We start from the raw sequence: 18,898 nt of genomic DNA, 5'->3' as shown, positions 1-18,898 counted from the left end.
GCACAGAGAGGTTCTCGAAACGGCTCGCTGTGGGGGAGGGGCTCTCTTCCGCCCTGATGTCATCACAACATGGCGAAGCTGAGTCGGTGCGGGACAACAACTCCACTCTAGAGCTCGGAGCTGGTGTTAAATAGCTCTCGTGTTAACTATATGTGTGCAAGGATGCAACCAGACACATCGTTTTTTGGAAATACAGTGTGCAGGATTAACTGTTAGCAGCTAATTTGCGCTACTTAGGACCGGGAACGGTGTCGCCGCGACGATTTACCCGGTTAGCCTGACGTGCAGTGTACCCGAAGAGGTGAGGAGAACTGGGGGGCAGCAGAAAGTTGTATACATCGTTTACTATATTTATTATATTCAAACATCGTATATGCTACTTGTGGCTTTCATTAAGATCGTAAGATAATGTTGTTCCACAAAAAATTGGATGCACGTTGTTGCCTTTCGTGTGTTTGGTAATGCTGTCTGTGCGATTGTTTTCCTTGTACGCCATGAAAACGCGCCGTTGAGTTGACGGAAAAGTACGATTACGTCATTGTCGAACGCTCGTCGGGACGTGCTAAGCAGATTCAGTAAACATTTTCGGGTGAAAAAAAATTATATTGACTATCCCGCCTGTAACGTGAGCACAAACTTGACCTGTCAAAATGTATTGATTGCGACCTATGTGTAGTTAATGTATTGAAGCTGCTCCCATTATTGCTGTGATTGCTCTTTGACTTCAGGAGATGGAAGTGGACTTCCAGCCAGAGGACTCATCCTCGTTTCGAGAAGGCATCGAGCTGGGAGGCGTCAAGGACATGAGGTCGGAGGCGGACGCCGTGGTCAGTGATGTACTCTTTGCCGTGAACGAAATGTACGTGTCACAAAGCCTCGACAGCGCATTGGACGTGGCGTACATAAATGTGGAAACAAGAGAGACCAATCGCTACTGCCTTGAACTCACAGAGGCTGGATTGAGGGTAAGAAAGACAACAATCTCTACAAGACAATTGTTTGTGGCTAATCCTTATTGCATGCATATTCAATTAATTATACTTGTCTTATTAGGTGGTGGGCTATGCCTTTGATGAAGTGAATGAAGATTTAGGCACCCAGTATCACGAGACTATTTACTCCCTTCTGGACACACTGAGTCCAGGATACAGAGAGGCCTTTGGGAATGCTCTGCTCCAGCGACTCGAGAGACTACAACAAACTGGACATTAAGGAAACAAGACTCAGCAGTTGACCCAATGTAGTCCAACCATAGCCCAGGATCTGCCCACCTCACCCCCAATAAACCAAGGATTGCAATGTAATTGTTCTGCATTGCTGGTCTCACTGTGGTTCAACTTCCAGACGCTTCCTACTTCCCATGTTGACGAGTCTAAAGGGATATTTTCTTCAGCTTTTCTTGCCTGTCACATCCAACAAGTGAAAAAAAAAATGCTCGACATTTACCCCCACAGAACTTGTCCTAATGAGCCTGCCTTCCTTAAACTGATTTAGTATGACAGACATTTCATACAGCTTTTGAAGTTGGTACTGTTTCCAACTGAAAATGCTTCAGTTACCCTATTAGGTTTGACAGTTCACTAGCCAGTTTTTCACTTTTGAACCTCAAGTATTAACGCTTTTATGAAGCTCATGTAAGCTTGCGTTTTGAAATTAGAACTGAAGCACATTGATCCAGCTCAACATAAGACTGCTAGAACCACACCGTTGGCCTAGAGACATCTTGCGCATGATTATAATGAAGTGCTCTTTGAAGTAAAACATTTTTGGCTAGCAGCATTTCTACCCTTTCCTTTGTCAAATAAAAACGTAATACCCATTTCCAATTTGTTTGAGTTGTTGAATTATTTTTTCCAATTACCTACAAACTTACAATTGAATAACTTTATTAGAACTGTAGTTTATTAGAGTTCAGAAAAATGAATCACTGCTATTAAAGCTAATCAACGGCATTACAAAATACAGTTAGAGAATGTGCTCTGGATCCTGACTACACAGCAGTCAGACGGTAAGGAAACGATTTACAGAGGAAGGGAAGAATAGGTGTCCAACTTCAGATCACAATACTGTGTTAAGAGGAACTTGAAGTTATTAGAACAAGGAAGGGAGCAGTCCTTAAAACAATGGATATAAAATCAGCAGTTTGTAAATAATCTTCAGAGCAGACATGTTTTTTGTTCAAAGTTGAACTCCCTTTTATAATTAAAAAACAAAGTGGAATGTGCCTATTCAGCTGACAATCTGGACTGGGAACTCGATGCAGAACAGATCTTTGCCGGTATCATCCCTTAGTTCCCACTCCACCACCAGCCGTATCTGTAAGGAGAAGTCAATGAACAGCGTTTTAGTAATTTACAAAACAGAAGTGAGAGCACCAAAGGGGAAACAAAACAATGTCTGCAGCAGGCGCTGACCATCAAAGTGGGCTGCATAGCAGACAAAGGTCCTAAAGACCACAAGTCACATTAGTATCACAAGATGCATTAGCAAATATAACAAACACTGTTCACTTACAGAGGGATATTCTGCTTTAACAGGTAGGTCATTGACATAGTTGTAGTTTTTCTCCTTCTGAATGGGGCATGCAATTCCAGATTTGCAGCCGTCTTGGATTGGAATAGGAAAGGGAATGGGAACGCCAGCAATGACCCCGTGGACAATGGCTTTGCTGGTCTGGCTTTCCACAGCTGTAAAAAATGAGTAGGGAAAGAAGTGATCAGTTTGATCACAATCATGTTGGGTCGTTTACAAATCTGAAAGACCTTTCCCTACTTACCACTGCTGAAAGTCACATTGACGCTGTAAGACTGTCCTTTACGTAGCTGGCAAGGCTGATTAGGGCAGGGTTTAATGTCCACCGTCGAAACCTTTCCAACAGCTGATCCTGGAAAACAATATTCACGCATCCAGTTAAAGCACGTGAACATGTGAGGGATGCTGAGTCAAGTCTTTTTATTATTGTTGTTTTTGAGAACTGCAGTAGCTTGACTCATAAGGCGTCAGCTGCTTTAATAGTTAGGTAAATTCACGTTATTGGGCGACCAGGTACATCATTACACAGGTGCAACTGTTCAGTTAAATAAAATTAGAACCTACTTTATCACCTCATCTCTTAACGTAGAGAGCCTTCATGGATGCAAAGTAATTCAAGCTAAACTTATCAATATGCTCTGAGAAAATGGCCAATGTCACTAAATATGTTTAACTCAAAAGTCCACATTGGAATCATTGAATCTACCATTAAACAACGTTTTATGAAAACCAGCTCCTTGGCATGATAAAAATAAAGATTTACTGAAGAAACTTACCACAGTCGATATATTTGACGGGCTCCGCACAGGTGAACGCGATAAGGGACACCCACACGATACACGCAGTTCGGAAATCCATTGTTCGGGTTTGGTTCTAAAATACAAATCGAAATGAAAGACGGAGAGGGACTCACCTACATTCATCAGCCGACCATGAGTAATATTAATCAAGGAACTTGTTCCCACTGCTGGTGTTACTGGTGGGGTTGTACAAACGAACTTCACTTTGTTATAAATAGACAAACAAGTTGTCATTTTATACGACAGTTTGCGACCAAGTACAATTTTTGTCAATTAACTAACTTACCTCGCAAAATGTTTCCGCTTTTGAGGAACAACAATCTCTGGTAACCGCTTCTTATGAGTCTCTATCACGCGACCCCGGTGACGCCCTCCTCTATGCTGGTTGGTTAGTTTTTTATTCCATATTTCAGGCGTCGGCGAATGGGCGGCGCAGCGGTTGTAGGAAACGCCTATTTTGGAGTGACTGTCCTTGTAACGAATCGAATGATTTGTATCTGACGTACGCACGGCCGAGTAAGAATTTCTACCCAATACCGTGGTTTCTATCCAACTGACAACACGTAGAGCCAGTCATGTACTCTACTTTGTTGCTCAAAGTCAACAGTCCTCATGGGGTGGGACTAAGAACATTTGTTATGAAAGATGTCTTTCGTTAGGGCTGCGATGATTAGTGCGTCAAAGGCAAGAGTACTGGACTTTGCGAGGTAATGTCGATGGAATAAACCAATACAACAATATGGTATTGTCATGATACCTTAATACTATTATGTACGATTACGTTGATCGACTGTTTGCTAGCTACAGCTAAGCCAGCGTTAGCTAGTTGTTCCGGGGTCGTGACAACTCTTCTAGAAAGGACAACCCATATCAGATAGTATTCCTTAAGATCCAGCCCGGGAATCGGCATTCTAAAACCTGGTTTATTCCTGCGGTGTGTTCTAGGGCTACGTCCCGTCTCAGCGGCGTCCATGTGAGTCAGCACATGATGACGTGTTGCCCCCAGCCCCGGGTTCCTCACGCAGAAGGTCTCAGGGGATACAGCAGCACCGCCGCGCAGGTGGAACCGGCGGCGATGCCCGCCTCAGCTGATGAAGGAGTGAAGCTCAGCGCGTCATGCGTAAAGGTGAGGACATACCCGAAGTAATCTGAGTGCACTGGGATAAAGTAACGTTAAGGATGTCTTCACCTTGAAGGGCAGGATTTACGAAGTAAAGCACGTACGTATTCTTCTGTTCTGCCATTTGTGGGAGGATTTAAAGATCTCAACCGTTCTTCCTGTATTTATTCAGGAAGAACAGAAGTATTATAAGTGATTGAGCATATTTCTGTTTTCTTTATCCAGCGGCTCAAGGAGATCATGGAGAAGGGAGAGTTTCTGAGGATCCATGTGGAAGGAGGGGGCTGCTCAGGGTTTCAGTACAAGTTCTCCGTTGACCAGAACAGGGATGAGGATGACAGGTAAAATACGTCAGATGACCAGATGTTTCTCTGCTTGGATGATGAGATGAATGGTCACCAACTATTTTCTCACCCCCGTACCTCCTATTTATTGCTGTAATGTTGTCTCTCTCTAGGGTGTTTGAGCAGGATGGGGTGGGAGTCATCGTGGACCAAGACAGCCTGGAGTTTGTAAAGGGGTCGACGCTGGACTATACCAACGAGCTGATCCGAGCCGCTTTCCAAATGCAGAAGAATCCACAGGCCGACCACGGCTGCTCATGTGGCAGCTCCTTCTCCGTCAAGTTATGAGACCAGAGACCTGAATAGTGGTCACCAAGCATACTCTTCACTTGGCCGCATCCAACAGTACAGATCCCATACCAATTGGCAACACTGGCCAAAGTAGAATATGTTGTTTATTGAAGTTAATATTGAGTGTGATATTTTATTATGTAAAATGTATAAAATTAATTATATATGCAGTATATTTAAATACATATGATCTTTTTCCTCCTAAATACCATCTTCGACTTATTTGTTAATTGTTGTGTATGTGCTCATCAATATCAATATATTTTCACCAAACTTAGATATCTGCTCAATTAATATTTGTCCCTTGTGTCCCTTTAAATTGGCATGTTGTAGCTCACTCTAAGCTCAACATTTCGTTTGTTTTTTTATATATTTTTTTATTAAATTAGTATTTAAGAAAACATCTCACAAAATATACAAAAACAATATGTACAAATGATATCTACATTGGTGCAATGAAAAACAAGGTATGCAGAAACAACTTGTTCATTAGACATAATACAAAGGGCAAAATGTTTTGCTCTTTTTCATATTTCCTCTATGATAAAACATTCAAGTTAACCAATATATCTTTTACACATTTCACATCACCAGTTTCAACAATGACTCTCGGAAAAAAGAGTCACACTTTAAAAACAAAAGCACAACAATAATACACCATAGCAGCACACTGAAAAGTGACCCAAGAGAAATGCAACAGTGTCATGGAAAAAAAGTATAATTTGTAACTTCTTTGTTTTTCTGAGGAGTTTGGTCAGACAGATTGTCCTTCAGTTAGCCATGCACACCCACATCACCACCAACACATCCTCAAGAACCAGTACAAAACACAATGGAGGTAGGGGGGGGGGGGGTTACTATTACAAGCTACAGGACGGCTAAACACATAGTCACTCACGGGGGGGGGGGGGGCGGGGTTGTTGAGGTTCAACCATTATCAATAACACAGTCACATAAACAAACCACTGGGGGGGGGTACACAGTGACCAGGTCAGTTGTACAGTGCATAGTATGCTTTGGCATGCTGACATCCAGAACATAACCGTGGATGTTACATTCAGGAGGAAGGCCACGAGAGTTTCAAATACTTGGTAAAAAAAAGAAGCAATTCACGTCGTGAAACCAAGTGCATGGTCAGACAGCGTCAAAGAAATGATGACATTAGAAAAGTAATAACCGAATGCATCACCTCATGTAGATTTAAGGCTTAGTCAGTTGCTACATGTTTTCTGAAATGGCATCGTCAGTCACGCTGCTCTTACTTTGAAAAATAAAAATCATAAAACACGTTTAAAATACATTTTGTTTTGTTTGTTCAAGAGAAATACTTTAGATCGCCCTCTATCCATGGTGAGAACTGATGAGACTTGCACCTAGTATACTCTTGCACTTTTTGTTTTCTGAGGCAGTAAGTCAGGTCAGGTCTTGGGATAGCTGCCACATCTGTTCTCCGTCCTAGCCTACAGGGCGAGGGTCCATGCGTCGCCTGGAGACTCGTCACAGGAGAACGCTCCACTGTTGTTGTTGTTGTGTTGTCCTCAGTGAGGGGTGTGGACACACCTCCAGACAAACAAGCTGGACATAGGGAGTACAAAAGGTTTATTCCGGTTAATTTCACCCAGATTAATTTCAGTATTTTCTCCCAGGGGGTGATTTGTGTAGAAGCTGGCATCACTAGGGGATGAATCGTACCTCCGGTCATCCCCGCCCGCACTGACAACGTAGCGATCTCCGTTTGTGAAACGGGCGTTGGTCAGATGAGCCGAGTGGCCCAAGTAGCGTTTGTGTTTAGCCTAACAAGGAAACCGAAAACAGGATTTAATAATACTCATGAATGTTCACTATGTATATATCTAATAATATAGCATATGCTGTCAATCTTGTCCGTCTCAACTGTCGATATGTTCACATTTATGTATTTATACTGCTGTCCTTTAATTTCCCATCCTCGATTAATAAGTACTAAGTTAATCAGTACTATCTTATCTCTTAACTGATGTTATCCTCAAGTCATTTCAGACACTGAAGGTTGAGTAGACAAAGAGTTCCCTTACTTCAGCACTATCAAAACAACATTCCCCAAGGAGGTACTCACAAATTTCTCGGGACACGGGAAGTCGAACAGCTTCACCATCCCGAAGTCGTCGCCTGTGACGACGTTGAGGCCCGAGTGGGACACGCAGGCACAGGTGACGTCCGCCTTGTCCGTGTTCCGGGACCAGATCCCGATGACCTCATCCCCGAGCACGCTGAGCACAAGGACCGAAACATTAACATGAAGATGACATTGAGATATTGCCGATTTCAAGACCCGCAAGAGCCTCCCCAGGCCCATGACCCCAGCATAACCCCCATAACCCCCCCACCGTAACCCAGGCTGCTCACCTTGTCCATGTGGCCCAGGTTATCCTGTCGATGTGGATCTGCTCTGTGACCTGCTTCCCCGACGGCACCTCGTACACCAGTCTCTTATAAGCTCCGGTCGAAACCTAGGGGCCGTGCGGAATATAAGAGGTTTGCGCAATGCGCTAGTCAGACAGTTGCCTGACATCCCAAGACCAGCTGGCGAATGCGTATTGACCTGGAACACTTTCAGTTTTAATTTATTTTTGATTTTCAAGTGGCGTTCTCAACGTTCAACGAAATTCCTCTGGACGCAATTGGATCGACTTACAACCAATCAGAGCAACGGAACGTGTGACGTTGCTCTGAGTGACGGTTGGTAAATAAAACTGGGCATCACAGCACAGATCGGCACAGTGGAGGCCGATCTCTGCGGCGTGCGTGCGGTACCTGGACGTAGCAGCTGTCGGCGGAGAAGTCCATCTGCATGACGAAGCTCGGTATGTCCCTGCAGCAGTTGATGCGGTTGAGCTGTGGCCCGAGAGTCAGGTCGTAGAAATCCACCGCGCTCTCGGTGGAACCCACAGCCAAGTACCGGGAGTCTGGACTGAAACTGCGGAGAAAACCAACATCATGGTTGTGTTTTAGAGATGTTCCGATACCATTTTCTTCTTCCTGATACCGATTCCGATTCCTGAACTTGGGTATCGGACGATACCGAGTATAAACCGATACAGCATCTAGCATTGTAACTACTAATAGGACTTGCTCTTATTGTAGAGTTCTCTTACGTTGACAGCAATGGTCTCAAATGTCGGTTCATTTACCGACAACTTTTTTTTTTTAGAACTAGATCATTTACATTTATAATGTACAATATAATGCCGTACCGGATGTCCTGGATGGGGGAGCGGCGGTCCCTCTTCTTGCCCCAGATCTTGAGCGAGGCCACCAGCAGGATGATGAACTCCCCGTTCTTCATGCCGATGGCCACCATGTCCCCCTCGGGGCTGTAGCTCACGGCCCGCGCCGGGTGCCCCAGGTTCACCTTGTTCAGCATCTTCTGTTTCCCCCAAGACAAAAGGCAAACGTTTGCACAGAATGCCCATTGTGTGATTGTATGTATGTACCATCAAGAGTAAGCCATACTGGTAACACTTTACCATACGGGTGCATTAATGTAAAACTCATTGACATTAGTTAATGCAGTATTAAGCATTAACTATCCACTAATGATCAGTCAATTTCAGTGAATTTATGTTAGGGGGGGGGGTGCCAGCTGACCTTCTCCGGGATGTCCCAGAGGCGCACGGTGCCGTCCTCGGCGGCGGACAGGAACACGTCCCTGGAGGGGTGGGTGCCCACGCCCCAGATGGGCCCGTCCATGTGGCCGTTCACCAGGATATTGCACGCCGCGTTCTTCTCCCCCACCTCGATGATCTCCGCATTCCGCGTTCCAACCAGGATCTTTCCCTACAAGATGGCGGACGAGGAGGAGCAGGTGGTTAGTGTGGCATCTGAGAACCGCAACCATGGCAGCAATGAGACAACTACCCCCAAATCTGAATGTAATGATCCTAATAATACATTTTATGCATTAGGGATCTCTCTCTCTCTCTCTCTCTCTCTCTCTCTCTCTCTCTCTCTCTCTCTCTCTCTCTCTCTCTCTCTCTCTCTCTCTCTCTCTCTCTCTCTCTCTCTCTCTCTCTCTCTCTCTCTCTCTCTCTCTCTCTCTCTCTCTCTCTCTCTCTCTCTCTCTCTCTCTCTCTCTCTCGCTCTATATATAATACCAAATCAGTGGGATGGATGCATGTGTTAATGGGATGCTGAATGTCTGTAACATGCAGGTCCTGGTTACCTTCCCCCTGCACACGGAGCGGACACAGTCTATGATCTGTCCCGTCTCCAGGCGGAAGGCCCTGCAGCGTTTCAGCTCCTGGTCCCACAGCTTCAGAGCACCCCCCTCCTTAGACCTGCACAGACAGACATGCACCTCACTGTTAGAGTCCACAACAACCAGGCCTGAATCAAACATTACACTCATTGTTGATTCTACTGCCGATTATAAGAGCTGAACATGGTGGCTATGAATTTATTCACTTGGTATTTGAGCACCTGAGACGGATGCAAACCACAAACCAAAGCAAAGCATGCCATCAATGTATGTATATCATTCAAGCACAAAAATTAACAATATCACAAGTGTATCATCAATACAATATGCACATAATGGGATCTTTTGTATGTCCAGTACCTGTGTGTGTGTGTGTGTGTGTGTGTGTCTGTGTGTGTGTGTGTCTGTGAGAGAGAGAGACAGAGAGAGCAGTACTCACGGTCTCTCCTTGCCCCCTGTGACGATGAGGCCGTCCCTCAGGGTGGTGTACATGGTGAACACCGGCCCAGTATGGGCCTTGGCCACTACTCTCACTAGAATGTGTTCCTTCCACACACACACATCCCCACTAATGGTACCTGTAAAGGTCAAGTTATTCTGAAAAGAAAACAAACCTGCACTAATCTACTGACCTACAAGAGCAGGGCAAGCATTGCAACAACAACATCAACAGCAAATTGACAGGAGAGCATTCGCATCGGAGCATAATGGATCAGTTATCATGTGACAAAGACACTCAAGCCAAAAGTATCATCTTATATTATACCACAGCGTGGGTAAATCTCGACCCTGATCGGTCCATAGGGTGAGCATTATTTCTCATGAGTGAGACACCTCTGCCTTTTAACGGTTCCAAAACAATTGGAATTGTTCCAACAAATCCAACATTAAAAACTAAGTTCAAACATGACTATGGATCAGACATGTTCAGACCTTGTCTCAAAGCGCCACGGAGGAATACATTTATTGCAGCGGATTAAGCCCATCGTAAACCGATAACGTTATAGATAAAGTAGCACATATCTAACCATTGTTGGTGACTGAGGTATAAGAGGAATAGACCCCTGTGCGAGGTCCCGTTATTGGATTATTATAACATAATTATTATAACTTATAATGTATGAATGTATGACGGGGGGGTGAGCGACCCAGACCAAGCAGAGGTTGCTTACAACCGCCCAAGTCTTTTTACTCCTGAGAAGAATCTTGACATCTTCCTCGTTGTGCGATGTATCGCGTGTGACGTGGAAAAAGAGAAGCGACTTACGGCCCCAAACGCCACCGACAGCATGGTCTGCATGCGGGCGTCCTCGATGGTGCTCAGCACCCCCTTCTTGCTGAGCAGCGCGCGGCCCGCCAGCGTCCAGAAGCGCACGTGCTTGATCCCCACCGACACGAAGTGGGTGTCCGAGTCCGGCCGGAACTCGGCCACGAAGATCCTCTGGGTGTGGCCCTGCCGGGTGGCCACCTTGGCACCTGTGGAGACATGCACCGTGAGACATGCGTGCGTGTCCGTCTGTTTTTGTGGGAATGTGTGATTGTAAGTGTGTGTGTTTTGCGGGTGGATATGTGCATGTTCGTGTGCGTGCGTGTGCGTGCATGGAGCAGGGGGGGTCTGGTATACACCCACCTTCCTGCCACTTCCAGATGGTGACGGTGTGTTCTGGGTCCAGGCCCACTGACAGCAGGAGTTTGCCCGTAGCGCTGAAGCTGACGGAGCACACCCCGCTGGAGTGGAAACAGCGCAGCACCGACAGCGTCTGCTTGGTCGTGGCGTCCCACACGTGGATGGACGGAGAGGTGGCTGGGATACAGAGAGGGAGGAGGACGGAAGAATCAAGAACAGAAGAGTCAAGACCAGAAGAGTCAAGAACAGAAGAGTCAAGAACAGAAGAATCAAGACCAGAAGAGTCAAGACCAGAAGAGTCAAGAACAGAAGAATCAAGACAAGAAGAATCAAGAACAGAAGAGTCAAGACCAGAAGAGTCAAGAACAGAAGAGTCAAGAACAGGAAGATCAAGAACAGAAGAATCAAGACAAGAAGAATCAAGACCAGAGGAATTGCTTTTCAGAGGTTGGACCTTAGCTGAAGCATTTATTTATATTATTATATTAATTCATTATGGAATTCAAGAATGGACCCTCAGGTAAAGGACTGAACCCCATCACCATAGACACTATTTATATTTATTTTTATTATCTATACTATTTACAATGTTTGCTTGCATGTATGTCCCTGGAAGGAGGGATCCTCCACTCCGTGTTCCTTCTCAAGATTTCTTCCTTCCTAATTAGGTTTTCTCTTGCCCTCTGGGGGGCTAGGGTTAGGGGTGTTAAGAGATATATGGCCTGTTAAGCCCTTTGAGACTGTAGCTGTGATTAAGGGCTATAAAACTATTGTTGTAAGAGTGGGTTGATATGATGAGCCGATATGTCGGCTTCATGAATCTACTTTTAAGTGGGAGCTTCTGAAAAATAAACCGTTGGTGTGAATTTGGATTTGGACTTAACACTGAAAACATATTCTAAAGTTGTATATTCCCAGCCTCCTTTTCAATCCCTTTAACATATTTAAAAGGTAGTGATGAAGTAATAAAGGGTGGGAAAAACACCCAAAACGCCAGTAGATGGCAGTGTGTCAAAGGAACACATTGTGTTACTAAGTGATCTTAATTATTGCGTGAATATGAGTTATTTTTAAACAAGGTGTCTTACCTGACATGTCACCTGTGTCCCCTGAAGCGTGTAAAAGAAAGAATTATTCACAGAAGCCATCACACGATTAACAATCTTCACACACTCTCCTGGGGGGGAGAGGTGGGGGTCGCGTAGAGAGGGGGGAGGATGGGGGCCGGGGACGGGTGCGCTGGCCCCTCCTAGCCTGTGTACGTACCTACTTGGCCGGTCGCCACCACGTTGGGGAATTTGGGATGTTGATTGATGGTTAGGCACAGGATGTCGTCGCTATGTTCCACATAGAAACTTTGGCAGGCTGGGAGGAAGAAACGCCCACGGCCACACACACACACATGCACACACAGGTGCACGCACATGCACACGCACACATATGCACACATAGAAATGGGTGTACAACACATTCACGCCACGTATACGCAGATGCACGCACACACACACGCGCGTGCAAACACACAAGCGTACACACGCACACACACACACACACACGCGCGCGGACACACACACAGTCACACAGGTTAATGCATGATATTGTTTGAGTGTCAATGCTCTGTGGTGAGTCACAGTAGGTGGCTGGTGTATTATTTATATCCACGTCCCACTCACAGGTTGTCAGGTTGAGGACGATGCCGACGGAGGCTGTGTGATAGATGATATCAGCGCCTTCGTTCAGGTAGTGCACGTTATTGCGGCAGTCGTTGCCACGGTAACCAAACACCAGATCCAGCACCAGGTCCTGCGGGAACGCCGGAAAAAGACCACAGTCGGGGAGGTCAACGCCATGACAACACGACATGTTATGAAGGAAGGACCATCTGCAGAGCCCAGGTGCTCTCTGAGGACTCTCTGGAGACTGTCTGGAGGTGATTTGCATGGTAGCCTTGGCAGTGGAAGGATAACTGGCAGCACAGCACCAGCACTTAACTCACTCTAACAGTCCTCTTTATTTAGCTTGTTTGTCTTTGTTTATATATTCATATATTCATAAATTACAGGCGGCATTAGCTCAGGGGGTAGAGCGGGTTGGCTGGTAACCGCAAGGTTGCTGGTTCGATCCCCGGCTCGTCCTAGCGAGTGTCGAGGTGTCCCTGAGCAAGGCACCTAACCCTAACTGCTCCCGACGAGCTGACCTTGCATGGCTGATGCCGCCCTCGGTGTGTGAATGTGTGTATGAATGGGTGAATGTCAGGCAATATTGTAAAGTGCTTTGGGTGGCCACTGGTCACAAAAAATGCGCCATATAAATGCAGTCCATTTACCATATAAAATCATATTATATGTATAGCGATTTATTTATTATCCATATATATAGAGATTTTTTGATCACAGCAGAAAAAAAAGGAGCTACAGCATCTTTACCTCTCCGATATGGTGTTGGCGCTAGACCCAAGGCCAATGCAGCGTGTGTGAACACACGTATACAGGGAGAACGAATTCATGGACCTTAATTCACCTCGTGGCCATCTTGGATCTAAACGCTCGCTGGGTGGTGGTGCTGAATGCAGCTAGCACCCGGCAGCTAGAACCAAGATGGAGCCAGGACGGGGTTTGGGGGACCGGAGCGGGACAAATCCTACGTCTCACCTCAACGGGCCTCTTTTTCTTCCCCACGTTGTTGGTCATAAGCTTCTCTGGCTGCGGCAGAGCCCTGCTGACTGGAGGTCTGAAAGAGAGCGGTGGAACCGTTCAGCTTTCATCAACACCTTGCCCTCGACATTTTTTTCTGATTATATCGAGAAGGCCTTCACCAACCAGCAACTACAGTAATTCACTTTGAGAGCTCGAAGCGCATGTGCCTTACCTTGAACCCCTTTATGGCAGCAAGACAACACAAAATAAAAAGCAAGTGTGAGGAAAAGGCACTTTGTTAACCACTTCACTGCTGCCCACCGACACACTCATGAAACCGAGTACATTAAATGCACCAGTCAATGCCATACACAAAAGACCCTATACAGCTACCAACAGTCTAGGGATGCAGTGTGTATATAAATATTCTGGTGTAATATTGTCTAATAATAATACACAATAACAGCTAAGTCGAAGTAAGAAGTTGTCATCCGATCTACACACATCACACGCGTCATTTTAAAAAGAGATATATCCCCGAAAGTATATATGTATTATTATAATGACTTGAAATGCATGAGCTTACCTGACTACCCCCTGCCTTCAAGTGGAATTAAAGAAGGGTGCGGAACAGTGACAGATAAGACAGCCATTCAGGAGAGAAGAAAAGTCGAAGAGTCTACGTTATTAAAAAGGGTCGGCCACAAGGGGGAGTGGGTGTGAAATCTCATGCATAGTGAATGAACTGAAAGGACTGAAGAAGACATGCCAACATGAGCCGCGCTGAGCTCATGGCTCGGCGTTTCCTGTCCGCATGTGTCCCTCGACAGATCTCTGGGTAGATGGTGGATGGTATGATCTGGGGGGGGCCTCTGGGGGCCTCGGCGGGCCCCGTACCTTTCGTCCACAGAGGGCTCCTTGAGCTGCATGTGGGGCTTGACCCCCGTCATGGGGCGCACGTTGTTGGATAAGGCCTTGATGGTGTAGGTGATCTCGTTCTCCCGCGTCACGTCGCTGTCATAACCTGAGAGCACAGCGAGACGGCCATCTTCAGACCGGCGTTCGCAGGGTTTTACCGTAAACATTTGACATTTACATTTAGGGCATTTAGCAGAAGCTTTAATCCAAAGCGACGGTTTACACACACATTCCCAGAGTCAACCATGCAAGGCGACAGCCAGCTCATCAGGAGCAGTCAGGGTGAGGTGTCTTGCTCAGGGACACCTCAGAACTCAGCTCGGAGGAGCCGGGGATCGAACTAGCAACCTTGCTGTTACAAGGCAACCCGCTCTACCTCCTGAGCTACGCCGACCCCTCGGAACGTTCTCCTGAGGCGCTCCACTCACCTCCGTCGTCCTCGCTCTCGATGTCCGACTCCTCGCTGTCACACTGGCGGATCTCGCGGTGCCCCTCGGCCTCGTGGGCCCAGATCATGAGACAGGTGTCCCCCCCGCCCGCCGTCACCAGCAGGCCGTCGTCGTGCGTCCAGCGCACGTTGGTGACGTGCGTGCTGTGGGCCACGTAGCGCTTGAACTTTGCGTACTTCCCCTGGGGGGACGGAGAGGAGACGGCGTTTACACAACATGGTGACGTCAGCACGGATCCTCAGAAGCCCTGACCTTCTCACGCCGCTGTGGGTTCACGGACACGTGACACTCGTTCACAACACAGATTACAAGTCATTCATTCACAAAACGAAAGGCGAAATTACACTGACGCATCGCGTCATCACTGATTGGTCGAGCAGGGGACGGCTGTAGTGTTTTGCTGTAGTGTTTGACCGACTAGACTGAAGCGCAGGTGGATCTTCTCACCTTGACGGGGTATCTGAAGAGCTTGACGTATCCCAGGTCGTCTCCCGTCGCCAGCACCTTCTTGTCGCTGCTGAGGCTGGCGGAGGTGACCTCGGTGACCTCGCTGATCACAGGCCAGATGCCCTCCACCGACGGGCCCAGGACACACGTCCACGAGTTCCAGTCTATCTTCTCCACCTGGAGATAGGCGGAGACACAGGCCAGCAGTGAGGATGGGTGGGTGGGTGGAGGTCGAGGTGATGCTGGTAGTATGGGTATAGGTACCATGTTTAGCTGAAGGATGGGATAGGAAGTGTGTGTGTGTGTGTGTGTGTGTGTGTGTGTGTGCGCACATACACGTACACACACACACACAAAGGGGGGCTTAAGGGCATACAGAGGACACACAATTGGTGGCTCCTGTGATACATGACCTACCATCAGCCTTACCACCCCCCCTCCCCAGCCCCACCCTCGTTTACCAAACGCTCCCCCCCACTCCGCCTCCCCCCCCATGGTGTCCTGGTGTCGCAGTCGATAAAGACATCCACCGCAGACACCCGTCCCACAGGCCTCATTAGAGCCACGCCAGGGAGACGCTTCACTGCCCTTCACCTGCCCGTCATCTCGCCTCCTCCTCTCGCCACCCTCCACCCTCCACCCAGGGAAGAGATCTAGGCCGTGGGCCACCACCAGCACCCCCCAGGCCTGGCCCTCGCGCCGCGGCCGGTACTCACCTCTGAAGCCAGGATAGTCTGCCTCTTTCCACGGGGAGCTTCGAAGAATAATTGCTCTTTCGCACCGGTGTTCACTTGGAGCAGTTTCCCTGGGAATGAAAAGACGCCGGCGGACCGCGGTGAGTCGTCGTACTCATCAAAGGGCGGTTTTAACAACGGTAATAACCCCGATCTATACCCTCCCCCCCACTGCTAACGTCCGCTAGGAGCCATGCTGTGATTCGTCTTATAGGTATTGACTGTGCATCGTTTCTAGCGTAGAGCAGGATTAAGGAGCATCACGGCGTGTGTACCTCTCTTGTCCCAGTCCAGGTGGGTGATGTAGTTGAGCGATCCCTTGCACACACCGACCCGCTTGCTGCTCATGACGTTGTAGATGTCCACGAAGCTGTCCACCGACGCCACCGCCAAGTACTTTCCCGAGCCTGGGCCGAGCCGCACAGCAGGGAAGAGATCCATAGTGTGTTGAGTGAGGCGTTCTCTATGACATGGGGCGCGTTGCTGGAACATAACCTGCTACCACTGCCAGGACATTAATTGACACTTTTTGAGATTTTGAAAGTGTGTTTGTTTCTGCTTCTACCAACAATGATTAGATATAACTTGCTCTTGCAAATAACGTCATTGTTTTTATCTATCGAGTTAATCAGCTGAAATGAATATGAGTTTTTACATCGTCTAGGAAGCATCTGGTCAATAGTTTGACCTATGGATTGAAATATCTGCTATATGTCTAAATAGCAGTAGTTAGTTAAACATAGTAGTAATGATTTGTAGCCAATTCCTTTTAAAATATTCTGTATGTATTCCTATAGATTATGGATGACGTAAACTAACTGTATGAGTCAGGTGATGAGAAATCACCTTGCATTGAAGATTAAGGTCAGGGCGAGAGATTCTAGTTTCTTTGTACTCATTTCTATTCACACCCCCCCCCCTCCTCCTCCTCCATGTTTCTTTCCCCAATCTCTTATTACATTCATTTAGGTCAAGCCTCCAGCAGAACAGCCATCTCACAGGGAGAGGACAGCATGGATACCTGTCTGAGCCATTAACCAAGAAACAAAGAGGCAAGAAAAAAGCTAATCTTGGCAGACTTGAGGACCATTTAAATTTTGGAGGTCATTCCTTCTCCTCGGGCAGAATTTGAAACAGTTTGGAGAGAGGGGAGGAGGGGTGAGGGAGTGGGAGGAGGTGGAGTGGGGTAGAGGGAGAGGGAGGAGGGGAAGGAGGGGGGGGCGGAGGAGAGGAGGGGGAGGAGGGGTGAGGAAGGGGAGGAGGGGTACTTGAGAAAAGCGGGAGGGGGGCGGGGGGTGAGGATGAGGACCAGCAGACCTGGGGAGAATCTGATATCAGAGATGAGGTCCTTGCGGTGGTGGAAGGACACCAGGTCCTCCAGGGTGTCTGCGTTCACGATGAGGAAGCTGCCGTCGTTCAGCCCCACCGCCAGGGCCTTGCCGTCGGGCGAGAAGCAGCAGCAGCGGCCCCCTGCCAAGCAGCCAATTCAGATGGAAACTTAAATGTTATTCAATGAAATTATACAGAAAATTATAAATATACATACTGCTACTACTAGCCTGTTACTGTTACTACTACCGCTACTGCTACTATTAGCCTACTTACTGCTACTGCTACTTTTACAACTACTTAATGAAGATGCTATGAAATTCAAAATGTTGGTCAATGAAATTATACAGAAAATGATATCTATTACATTTAAAAAAACACATAAATCATAAAATAAGTTAATAAATAATAATGGTCCAGTATTGTTTATACTGGACCATTAAGCAGATATACTACTACTACTACTACTACTACTACTACTACTACTACATGAAGGTGCTATTTTGAATGTTATTAAAAAAAAAAAAAAATGCTACTGATGCTGCTGCTACTGCTTATACTGCTACTGCTACTGCTACTAGCCTACTACTGCCGCTGCTGAACGAAGGTGCTGCTCACCTTTCCTGAGCTTGCGTACGGCCAGCATGCAGTGGCTGGGAGAGAGGTCCCATATGCGCAGTGTTTTGTCATCACTGACGGTGGCACAGAGGGGGAGGTGGGGGTGAGTGGCCAGTCCCCACACTTCACCCTCCATGTGACCCTGTGAACACACACCCACACACACACACACACACACACACACACACACACATACAAAGCCAAAGCATGAAGACTAGGGAAGTGACTATTCCTAAACCAAGGGTCCTAAAAGCATCAGGGAAAAGACATGTATGATGAAGACTGGAGCGCAGGATTATTTCTTACACAATACTCTACTCTACTTGGACTTAAAGTGGCAACCTCAATGATTTCCATTTAAATATGTGCCTGTTAGGTCACTATCCACCGCCTCATGGGGTTTCACAGTGGAGATCGAGCCAATGGCCCAAATCTTCCAGATCGCCAACAACATGTGTGTTACACATCAGCGGCAACCATCTTTGTTGTTAACGAAGATGCCTCAACGGTGCTTCCATACGCCACACCTCTGTACCTCATCCTATCAAACGCAACCCATATTAGATAAACGGTTGTGATTGGCCGACCCGGGACGGGTCTGCTGGTCATCCGTATGAACGGGAGGGGGTCCAGACGCATATGCCAGAGCAAACAGAACATGAGCTTGCAGATTCGTCTGAAGCATCCCAAACAATGACTAGCATATGAATAATAAAACACTTTATTATATCATCACAATGGCCACTGATACTTAATGTAAAGCCTATTAGTATAATATAAATAATGCAAGACTGCAATCAATAAAGTACCCCCCAG

At 46.9% G+C, this 18,898-nt stretch overlaps 4 protein-coding genes across 5 annotated transcripts in view; 2 read left to right on the top strand and 2 right to left on the bottom strand.

The window, feature by feature from the left end:
* The first annotated feature begins 46 nt into the window (after window positions 1-46).
* On the top strand, window positions 47-1,826 carry gskip (gsk3b interacting protein). The gene is made up of 3 exons (XM_084482613.1): window positions 47-301; window positions 729-965; window positions 1,054-1,826. The coding sequence occupies exons 2-3, from the start codon at window positions 732-734 to the stop codon at window positions 1,210-1,212; spliced, it is 393 nt and encodes a 130-aa protein (XP_084338739.1). The 5' UTR covers window positions 47-301; window positions 729-731; the 3' UTR covers window positions 1,213-1,826.
* Window positions 1,827-1,880: 54 nt separating this feature from the next.
* On the bottom strand, window positions 1,881-3,700 carry LOC311362033 (NPC intracellular cholesterol transporter 2-like). Its single transcript, XM_084481829.1, has 5 exons — window positions 3,619-3,700; window positions 3,309-3,405; window positions 2,777-2,884; window positions 2,515-2,687; window positions 1,881-2,316 (listed from the first exon to the last, which is right to left on the bottom strand). The coding sequence occupies exons 2-5, from the start codon at window positions 3,388-3,390 to the stop codon at window positions 2,230-2,232; spliced, it is 450 nt and encodes a 149-aa protein (XP_084337955.1). The 5' UTR covers window positions 3,391-3,405; window positions 3,619-3,700; the 3' UTR covers window positions 1,881-2,229.
* A 249-nt stretch (window positions 3,701-3,949) lies between these two features.
* isca2 (iron-sulfur cluster assembly 2) lies at window positions 3,950-5,952 on the top strand. The gene is made up of 4 exons (XM_084481641.1): window positions 3,950-4,039; window positions 4,278-4,458; window positions 4,678-4,793; window positions 4,910-5,952. Exons 1-4 carry the CDS (start codon window positions 3,978-3,980, stop codon window positions 5,082-5,084), a joined length of 534 nt encoding a protein of 177 aa, XP_084337767.1. The 5' UTR covers window positions 3,950-3,977; the 3' UTR covers window positions 5,085-5,952.
* Window positions 5,953-6,541: 589 nt separating this feature from the next.
* eml5 (EMAP like 5) overlaps window positions 6,542-18,898 on the bottom strand; it is a gene marked incomplete at its 5' end in the record, with an annotated part of 40,969 nt that continues 28,612 nt past the window's right edge. The window contains 22 exons of one of the 2 annotated variants that reach the window (XM_084481755.1): window positions 6,542-6,662; window positions 6,780-6,880; window positions 7,183-7,336; window positions 7,473-7,576; window positions 7,881-8,043; window positions 8,321-8,493; window positions 8,715-8,903; window positions 9,289-9,403; window positions 9,764-9,921; window positions 10,592-10,800; window positions 10,955-11,128; window positions 12,040-12,060; window positions 12,218-12,316; window positions 12,625-12,754; window positions 13,603-13,681; window positions 14,458-14,611; window positions 14,934-15,135; window positions 15,402-15,578; window positions 16,118-16,206; window positions 16,411-16,542; window positions 17,453-17,605; window positions 18,083-18,224. In XM_084481755.1, the coding sequence (XP_084337881.1) occupies window positions 6,626-6,662; window positions 6,780-6,880; window positions 7,183-7,336; window positions 7,473-7,576; window positions 7,881-8,043; window positions 8,321-8,493; window positions 8,715-8,903; window positions 9,289-9,403; window positions 9,764-9,921; window positions 10,592-10,800; window positions 10,955-11,128; window positions 12,040-12,060; window positions 12,218-12,316; window positions 12,625-12,754; window positions 13,603-13,681; window positions 14,458-14,611; window positions 14,934-15,135; window positions 15,402-15,578; window positions 16,118-16,206; window positions 16,411-16,542; window positions 17,453-17,605; window positions 18,083-18,224 (2,955 nt within the window). In that variant the 3' untranslated portion in view covers window positions 6,542-6,625. The remainder of the gene's footprint in view (window positions 6,663-6,779; window positions 6,881-7,182; window positions 7,337-7,472; window positions 7,577-7,880; window positions 8,044-8,320; window positions 8,494-8,714; window positions 8,904-9,288; window positions 9,404-9,763; window positions 9,922-10,591; window positions 10,801-10,954; window positions 11,129-12,039; window positions 12,061-12,217; window positions 12,317-12,624; window positions 12,755-13,602; window positions 13,682-14,457; window positions 14,612-14,933; window positions 15,136-15,401; window positions 15,579-16,117; window positions 16,207-16,410; window positions 16,543-17,452; window positions 17,606-18,082; window positions 18,225-18,898) is intronic. The other variant, XM_084481756.1, reaches the window with a different exon arrangement.

Source organism: Micromesistius poutassou (assembly GCF_964030765.1).
Source record: "Micromesistius poutassou genome assembly, chromosome: 17".
In the NCBI taxonomy this organism is placed as follows: domain Eukaryota; kingdom Metazoa; phylum Chordata; class Actinopteri; order Gadiformes; family Gadidae; genus Micromesistius; species Micromesistius poutassou.
This window is presented reverse-complemented; position numbering and strand designations above follow the sequence as displayed.